General features: G+C 29.5%; 2 protein-coding genes across 2 annotated transcripts in view; both read left to right on the forward strand.

Annotated features, from left to right (window-relative positions):
- The window catches only part of LOC111641479 (XK-related protein 6-like), a 17,006-nt gene extending 13,429 nt beyond the window's left edge, over positions 1 to 3,577 (forward strand). Inside the window, exon 4 of the mRNA XM_023387654.1 lies at positions 2,599 to 3,577. Within this exon, the coding sequence (XP_023243422.1) occupies positions 2,599 to 2,845 (247 nt within the window). The 3' untranslated portion in view covers positions 2,846 to 3,577. The remainder of the gene's footprint in view (positions 1 to 2,598) is intronic.
- Positions 3,578 to 5,049: 1,472 nt separating this feature from the next.
- Positions 5,050 to 9,839, forward strand: part of LOC111641480 (XK-related protein 6-like) — a 12,539-nt gene continuing 7,749 nt past the window's right edge. Inside the window, exons 1-2 of the mRNA XM_023387655.1 lie at positions 5,050 to 5,364; positions 7,893 to 8,178. Coding sequence (XP_023243423.1) covers positions 5,229 to 5,364; positions 7,893 to 8,178 — 422 coding nt within the window. The 5' untranslated portion in view covers positions 5,050 to 5,228. The remainder of the gene's footprint in view (positions 5,365 to 7,892; positions 8,179 to 9,839) is intronic.

Raw genomic sequence — 9,839 nt, forward strand, 5'->3', positions numbered from 1 at the left:
AATAAAAATGTAATGTTCGTTTGTTCCTACCAATTCCTTTGAAATTTTCACACAACGCTGCATTCGAATACGCACGTGTTTTTATATAATATACGTGTCGAAATTCCCCCCACTGGGGGGAGATGAACAGGATTAAGGCTTACCATAAAGAACTCTGCTTCTATTTCTACTATTTTAGATGCGGTTTTTTGTGTTTTTGATTCCGTTTTAATAGGGCACGCCAAGAGAATGTACACTAAAAAGAAATTTTTCGAAAAATTTCCCCCCACACGGGGAAGTGTTATACATTTATACACTTTGAGCCACAACAACGCGTGGCGGGGTCTGCTAGTATTATATAAAAAAACAAACTTATAAACTGACCTTTCTCTTTTATACAAAGCAAATAAAACAATTTATAAAATTTCCACTATTTGTATATCATCAATTGATGATATATGTTTTGTTGCAAGCTTTTTTCTGCATGATATCCATTCTCACGCCTTGTGTTTTTATCCCATCGTTTAAATTTATGTATTACATACATGTATAATTGCCATATGCTCATAAATGTAGGAATGAAAAATAAAATAATGTAATAAAACAGGAAAGAAGACAATTTGGAGGAGGCTGGGGGTAGTCTATAAACTTAATTGTACATATGTAAATACAGTTAATTATATAGGGGAAACAGGGAGACAGCTGTGAACTAGAATTTGAGAACACAAAATAGTGATTAGACTAAAATATAACTAATTTCTGTGGTTAAAGCATTGTGAGGAATTTGGTATATTTTTGATAAAAATAATATATAAGAAAACACTCTTGCAAATTTGACTGTTCCTTACATCAATAGGTGGCAGATTAGCGAGCTTGCTGGATTACTGAGCGTATAGGCCTAAGGGTAATGAACAATGTGACCTAGTACTGATTCTTCTTGGAGACATGAGGAAAAATAGTACAGCATGCTGACAATAAACAGGATAGAAGCCTGAGTAAACAGGAGAACTGGATGTCTAACACAGCTAATGTTTTCATGGAAACAGAAGTGTATAGGCAATCGCACTAGGGGGATGTGCTGGATAAATGAGGACCCAGATTAGCAAGAATGTACTGTTTTTTATGATTTAAAAAATTTTTGGATGTCTTGTTTATATAAAGGAATAAGCTACAATAAACACAATAAAACTGATTTCACATTTTGCTATAAACCAAATTATTGTAAGATATTAGATAATAAAGATAGAAGATATCTGTTCTGCAATAGTCACTTATAAAAAAAAATGATGATTTAGTAATTTTCTTTTATCAAGCAGACATTATAATAGTGACTAAGAAATTGTAAATGTTGAAAACTTGAATGCATTAATCTTTCAAAAGCATTAACAATGCAGAGTTTTTGTTACAAATTGTGCCACTGAGTTGTAATTTTTATCATTTCTTCACCAATACTTTTTAATTTAATATTATTTTTCAATTTATTCTCATTATTATTTTATTTTTTTAATGATTATCTTATTTATTTTATACATTTAAATATATGTAACACTGACTTCTTATATTACAATATCATCTAAAATTAATTTTAAGCCACATTTTTAAGTTTCACTTCTATATTCATTTTGTAACATTTTCCTATTCCACAGCCACATTCCCTTCCATTAAATCACAGCCGTAATGTTTGAAAACATCTGTACAATCTTCATGATGATGATGATGATGATGATGATGATGATGATGATGATGCCTGTATGTAATGAAAAGGCTTCCCTGGTGCAATCATTTTTAAACTAATCCTTGGAAGAGTTGTTCTATGGTATGAGAAAAATCTATGAAAAATTATTATGCAAGTTTTTATCTACAGCCTACAAACTATAGCTATCTCATAGTAAAGATTTCACTAAGCTGTGGATCAATAACTATGAAAATATTCTGTATAGAGGAAGAGTAGCATCTTGTATGTGGGGAACTACAGGTTGCCAACTTCTTTTATATGTCAAGTTTTATAATTTAATTACTGTGGCAGATGTTTTGATATATAAGTAGTTTATGCATAATCATGTTTTCAAATCTTCAGAAGTCTGCTATAAATATTATATTTCGTTTGTAAGCTATTCAAAAAGCCTAAAAATAAGGGGTTAAGGATTTGGTAACAAAATACAAAAAAGTGATTCTTCTTGCATCCGTTGTCTTATGCTGATGCAACAAAAATGATGCTCAGAATTTTTATAATAGTCTCATCAAAACTACACAAAGGAAATTTTGGAAAAAATTGACATCTAAATAAAATTTATATACATTGCAATTACAACTTTTATTTATCATGATGTAGTTTAGTGTTTTTTCATGTCTTTGGGCATATTTGCTTCATATATTATCATATACATGAGGCTAGAATTTATTTTGAATTTTTGTTTTATAGCTTTTTCTAAACCTCACTTTTAGATTTAGGATATGCTATTAATACAGACTTAACACAAAGTATAATTTGTGCATTAATTATATTAAAAATAATATAAATACATTTTTATTTGTAATTTACAGGCAATTCAAATGTAAATCATGACAATTTTGTTTGTTATGTCCAGACGATTACAAAAATGATTGTTTCTGTTTCAGGTTTGAGGAAGTACTTTATAATGCCGTTGTTGGAATCATCTTTATCTTCTGTTATTTCAATCCAGTAGATTCTCCAACTCGACACAGATATTTCATTTACTATTCTGTTATGATTACAGAAAATAGCATTCTCATGTTAATATGGAATTTCTACGGCAATAATTTTCTGAACTATCGACTGCCAATTTTTGTGGTACATTATGCATTATTTTTATTGGGATTTGCATTTATGGTAAGTTGTGTATAATTTTTCATTTTATAATTTTAGTACTCAAATATTGGGGTATCCGATTATCCAGGTGCTATAGTACCCATTTAAGACATTATACTTGTAATAATATAATCATTTTGCTTGTTTATTAGTCACTAAATTCTTTTTATTTAATAATTCACACTATTGTTAATTGACTACTGTAAAACTGAGCTTCAAGAGAAGAAGAAAACAATTTTTTATTCATTATTCAGGAGTAAATCTTGTTACCTGTTTCGAGAATAAAAATTGTGAGATATGCAGAGGGCCACTGGGCTGATCCCTAATGACCGCTTACGCTGCAACAGGTTGGTAAAACCCGATCCCACAGTCGTAGGATGGCTTAGGAGGGCAAATCGAATGGGGAGGGAGGTGAGGAAGCTGGCAGATGTCCTTTAGAGACAGGTTTAACAAAATAAACAAGCATTTATTTGATTAATTAAGCTAAGATACAAGACGCTATAACAATACATAGGCTAACGGCGATTAAATATGAGTTAACTATAAAAACAGGCCGTTCTAACAGCTCTAACGGCTATCCTGAGAGAGAGTTCACAATGCTCGAAAATGCAAATACCTCTATAAGGATATGACTAATATGCGTTTGTTGAATGGGCCATATGAATTGTAGTCAGTGCAGGAACTGTAGAATGGCAATGGAAGTTTGAAGTGGCTTTCTGTTGTATGGCGATGTCCTTTCTGTCGCTATATCCGGTGTATGGAGACAAGATGCACACATTGATAAGTATAACTTTCTTTGGTCACCCGGAGCTTCTGNTTTTTAATTGACCTTTATAATAAAAATAAAATGTTTATAATAAAAAAAGTGTTTAATAATAATTTTCACCTTCAGGGTATTAGAAGAACTTTTTAATCATATGCCTAATAGATTCTATTAGGTTCACAGTGGGAGGGAAAGGACTAGGCATATGCAGAACAAACTGCCCATATGAGTTAAGGTAATTCCTGAGATGACCAAGACTCAAACTTGGGTCTCCAGAGTGGCAGATTGGCATGGTGCAATTGATACTAATAAAAATATTGTTTCAGTTTCTTTAACAGCCATCATCATCTAACTTATTATATCAGGATAGGAATTATTGCTTGATTAGGAAATCATCATATAGTGATTTGTTTTATGCGTGGAATGCATTTCACACCATCTTTTCTCTCATCAGCCCACTTTTTGACGATGACTACCTTATCTGGATATGCAAAATGCATTCCCTGTATAAAATAATCAATAAATGTTTATTTCCTAATCAAGTGATAATTCCTATCCCAGTATAATAAGTCTGGTATTAATGTGGATGATAATGGCCATTAATGAAACTATGAAACAACAACCAGCATGATGCAAATACAAGAAAAATATTATTTAAAACAATTAATTAACATATCCTTACATAAATTTTTCAAATTTTAAAAAGTTTTAACTATTTCCAGTTTTCAAAGTAAAATATTTGACTCATTCCAAATGTTCGTGTTTAAAAACAATTAATATTTAAAAAACAAAATATATTTTCAAGGAAATTAATATTTTTCTACGGAATCCTTGATATATTGCAATTTTTTTGTTTGTGAAATTTCTCCACCAATTAATTCCCATTTCACTCGCAGTCAGATTGCCAAGACTGTGAAGTTATCAGCTTGCTGTTTAAGTTCAAACTGAATCCTCAAACTTGTAGAGGTAAAGCTCAAAGTATCTAGGTTAATCTTTTACTGTCTGGCATTTTTATCAAAAGTTAAATTATAGTCTTAAACAAACCTATGTTATTAAATATGATAAAAGATATGTCCACAGGAAGGAAAGAGTTAAGAAAGGCTTGGTATAAACAATTTTTTTGTGTGTTAATATTTTAATATTCGTTATGACCGTTAGTTGCTCATAGCATAAATGTACTGTACATAGTGTATCAAAATGTTAAAATTATACACATAGGTCTTATAGTTAAACTCTGAAAATATTAGATGTTCTTTCTGTTGAATATCAGCAGTGGCCAAACCTTGTCAAGATAAGAGCCATACATCACTTATCAGAAATACGTGAGACTGCATTTCTTATCAGAATAATATTATATGTATGTAAAGTTTAAGTTTATAACAAGAAATTGTGTAAGTAGGCAATAAGGATCTAGAAGAGCCATTTGTGGTTTGCAAGCTGCAGTTTGGCCACCACAATTATATATTACTGTATATACACAATTCTTATAGACTTTACTTATCCTTAATAAAAATGCATATAACATAATATAAATAGATTTTGTTTTATTTATTTATTTTTTTAAAAATTTTTTTCAGATACATTGATTGCATTTTATTTGGCTTAAAAAGTCAAAAAGATAAAAGTAAATTGAAACAGAAAGAATATTTCCAGGAAATGTTATATGAAGATGTTGATGCCACATTGTTAAGACTTTTTGAATCTTTCATGGAAGCTGCTCCTCAATTATTGCTGCAGATTTATATTTTATTGAAAATTGAATTCTCTATGGATGAACCTATTTCTTGGAAAGGTATTTTATAGATTATTAAATTATGAATATTGTGACGAGTACTAAAGAACATAGTTTATTGTAGTGTGAATTTGTATACTGGGATTTGGCTGTAGCTAATTAGTGTAAATAATATCACAAATACAGTAGAGTCTCTATAATCTGATGTATATTGGACCTGTGGGTAGTGGTTTACAGCAGATTGTCAAATTACTGAATTTTGTATGTGTACATGTATTGTACAGTAAAAAACACACTTGGTTCACCAATTAGTTTATCATATTAATTATAATTGCGACTGTTTTGCCAAGTGCACAAGCAACAAACAACTAGTGACTGATAATATACATGTATATCAGTCTTTCTGTGTTTCGTATGTCAAGTGATAACATGAAAATTTAGTGTGCGCTATCCTGCAGTGGAGTGTTGGATTACTGAATGTGACTATAGACTATAGAGACTCTACTCTATATCATAAAACTTTGTAATTAGAATTGAATTACTGACTTTTTGACAAGAATATGCCTTTTAATTTTAAAATTTCGCAGGATGATAAATATTTTTTTAATAAAAAGACAGTCATTTCCAAAAAAATCTTTTGGTCGATCACAAATAAAAAAAAAAAAGAAAATATTCCTTGTTTATAAAATTGTGGTGGTGTTATGGGTGCATACCTTAGAAGTGTAAGGGGAACATGTCAGGAGTTGCAATTTGCACAGGGTATTAGGTACCCAAATCATGCATGCATAAAAAAAAAATCGGACATGAAGGTACTCAGGACCAAGAACTGAGTCAAAATAAAATACAAAATGGCAAAATCTTTCTACAAACAGGCAAGAGTGCAAGATTTGCACATGTGTATATCATTGGGAAGTTGGAAATGTGAACATTGCAAAATTGAATTTTGACAAATGAATCTTTGAAAAAATCCATTTACCTTTCTGGTCGTGACCTGCTGACTTGACTGGTTGACCCAAGATATCTTATTTCAGCATTGGAACGTTTTTGAAACTAGATGGTGCTAGTCATTATAATTTTATATTAAAAGTTACTTCCAAAATATAATTATATTTATTTTTGTTTTTACATTTATTAATATATTTATTTTTCACAAACAAAATAAAAATATAATTTCAGATGATACAATAGCCATGATTATTTTTTAAAAAACGGAAATTTTCATTAGGCATCGACAAAAATTCAACTCAGGGTGACAGACATGCAACAGAGAGAAATTTTGACATTGGATAGGCTAATTTCACTGAAAATGCCTTGTGGATGACCTCGTGGTCGTGGCCATGGCTGAGACTGGCAAAGTTTGAATGATTGCGTCGAACCCTGAATCTCTGAGACATAGTCTTGTCCCAAAAATTGGCTCTTCTTTAGAATAAATTGGATATCACTTAATTTTTTTGAATAATATTGAGGAAATTGTTAATTAATGGTAGTATGCTATATTATGTGCTTACCTTATCAAATTAAAATAACTGCTGTGTAATTAAATATTGTTTGCAGATAATTTGTTTGTTCATTTGTATTGTGAACAAATTGATTACTATAATTAAATTTAAAATTTAATAATAATTTTATTGACTTTTTTATCAGTGCAAATGAGAATTTTTTATGCTTGCTATTTTTAGTAGTACTGGCCCTTTGAAGAATGTTTTGTTAATAAAAACAATGAATGCTATTCATTGAAACTTGATCATAAAATATACAAAAATAATGATAAAAATGGATTAATTTCAATGCCCACTAGTGGTCAAGTTGTTAAAATTGCTAAAAACTGGGTGATTGGTTGGTTGTGGATTTATATCTTGCCAATATTCTGGCCAAGTGAATTTTTCCAGGTTTTCTTCATGTGTCTAAATAGGGGCAAGTTTTCCAGTAAAAGTTCTTCCACGAGGCACATTTCCTTGGCAGATTTCCCATGCCAATGTCTTATCTCATTTCTCCATTCGTCTGCATTAATTTCAAAACAAAATTAAATAAAGATTATAGCATGATGCATCATCTATTTAAAAAAAAAATAAAATAACTAAATTTGCATAAAGTTTTGTCCATAATTTTTAATTGCAATAGTAAACATTTTATAACAAATTGCATTATTTGTACTAAAAATAGTAATCGTCAAACTGAAAAGCACTTAATGCACTTATAATATTTTAAGAAAACAAATTTTTCTTAAAATATTCGATATAAAGAATTTTAATAAAATACCACAATCCTTTGCACATCAATACATATTAAAAAATATGTAAATAGTTTGATAGTCTCGACACAATCAATCCAACATTAGGCTTTAGCATCTGACAAGAACCTAATCTGTATTCAAACTGTTAGGATTCTTATATTTAAAGGTAATAGCTTGTCATTTGTTTTTTACATCAATTTGATATTTCTTTAAAATTTATAAAGTTAATGTTATAAGTTTCATAAGTATATGCTTTCAGTTTTTGATTTTTTTTATCATATTTTGTATTTATAAATAAGATTAATTTATAATAAAATTTTCTAAAAAGTAACAGTATATACATTTTTTATTATAGTGATCGTTCAAATAGTATCAGTTCTGATATCACTCGTATCAATATCCTGGGCAATATCTGCTTATTTTCGAGCTCTTAGATTTTCACTGCCTAAGAAGAAAAACATGGGCTGGATTGCGACGATTTTCCATGCATCTTGGCATTTTTTCGTTATTTCTGCGAGGATATTTGCACTCGGACTTTTTGCTTCACAATTACCAGAATATCTGCCTGTTGTTTGTATATTGCATTGGTTCATAATGACACTCTGGATTATTTCTATGAAAACTAACTTTTGCATAAATAGGTAATGTGAATTTATTGAAAAATTTTTGAGTAAAAAGAAAAAGTCAGACATACACCACAATTTCAATGAATGCAAATGATGCACTTTTTTGCACTTTTATATTTATATGCAAAGTTATATTAAATCAAATTTTTAGAAATATGTTTTTGGACTGATCTCAAAATCTATTTTTAAAAATTCCAAATTTATATTTTTCCAAAAAATAAATTTTACTGTAAATTAAATATGAATCTCTAAATACAAGTAAATATAAATTTTATTAATGCCATATTTAGAAATATATAATTGGCTTCATTTTTTTTAAATGAATGAAAAATCCTCCCTAATTGAAAGAAAATTTGTTTGACAAATTATGTGAAATTAGTTAATTTGTATTGGTTGAAATAAAGGTGTATTTTATTTTAATTTATAAAAACTAAATAGAATAAAATGCATTTTATTACTCTGACCAAAATTTTAGATATATTTCTTATGTTTAAGTGAAATACAAAATGTCCAAAAAGTGTGGAATCTTAGGGAAAACCTAGATATGTTTATTTCTAGAATGGGCTCCAAGATCTGACCTGAATCTTCTTGACTCTGAAGCTAGCTCAAGTAAATAGTTTATTCTGATAAAATTTAAAATTTAAAGCATCTGCAACAGTAAATTATTGTTAACTGTCAAGCTTGTTGATAGTTAACAATAATTTTTACTTTGTCTACAAAAAATATCTGGATGTTGAAGGGAAACATTTTCTACTGCTAAAGCTTAAAACCAATCTTAAAATTATTCATTTCATTTTTACCTCTTTATCTGCTTGAATCAGAGAGAAAGAATTTATTCCAAGGAAAAACTCAGAATAAAATTAATTTTTATCAAGCAGTGCATTTTGGGGAGTGAATGTAATGTTTTCTCATACATTAATTCAACCCTCTTCAGGTTAAAAATAAAAAAAAAACATGATTTAGATCTTACAAATACAAATCTATATATATAAAAATGAATGTATGTCTGTGTGTCTGTCCTTCATGCATTACCACACCGTTTACCCGATTGCCATGAAACTTTGGGAAGTTGTTTAATATACTCCCGCAAAGGTTTCTGGCATAGTACGATTGCCATGAAGCTTTGGGAAGTTGTTTAATACATTCCCGCGAAGGTTTCTGGCATAGTACATTTATCCTATGATAGATGGCGTGCATGTATACGATCATTTCACAGTGTGTTTGATCGATTTCAAATTGTGAAGACCATTTCCCCCCTCCAAAAAATATCTCTATATATGCATTTGTTATTTACGATATTTGTAATAATTTTTGTTTAATCACTTTATTTCAACTTTTTTTGCTAATTATGTATTCGCTTGAACTTTGTTAAAACCTTAACTGTATACCGAACAACAACCAAAGTTGTAGAAGGAAATTTGCCTATTTTACCAATCTAGGAATCCCCCTTTTTCAAATTTTAATATCGACTCAAAATAATTTAAAAAGACAAATTACAATAAAACGGTTTATTGTCCAACTATCAGAAATTTCACAACATGCCAAGGAAGAGAGGAAGGAGCAATTAAATAATCAAAATTATAAAGGATTTAAAAAAATATATAAAAATGGGGAATATCGCACTTCTGACAATCGCTGCGAGTATGTGGGCTAAATTTGGAGAATCCGTGCTTCTC

Source organism: Centruroides sculpturatus, unplaced genomic scaffold (genome assembly GCF_000671375.1).
Source record: "Centruroides sculpturatus isolate CEXI.00-Female unplaced genomic scaffold, Cexi_2.0 scaffold1476, whole genome shotgun sequence".
Classification (NCBI taxonomy): Eukaryota; Metazoa; Arthropoda; class Arachnida; order Scorpiones; family Buthidae; genus Centruroides; species Centruroides sculpturatus.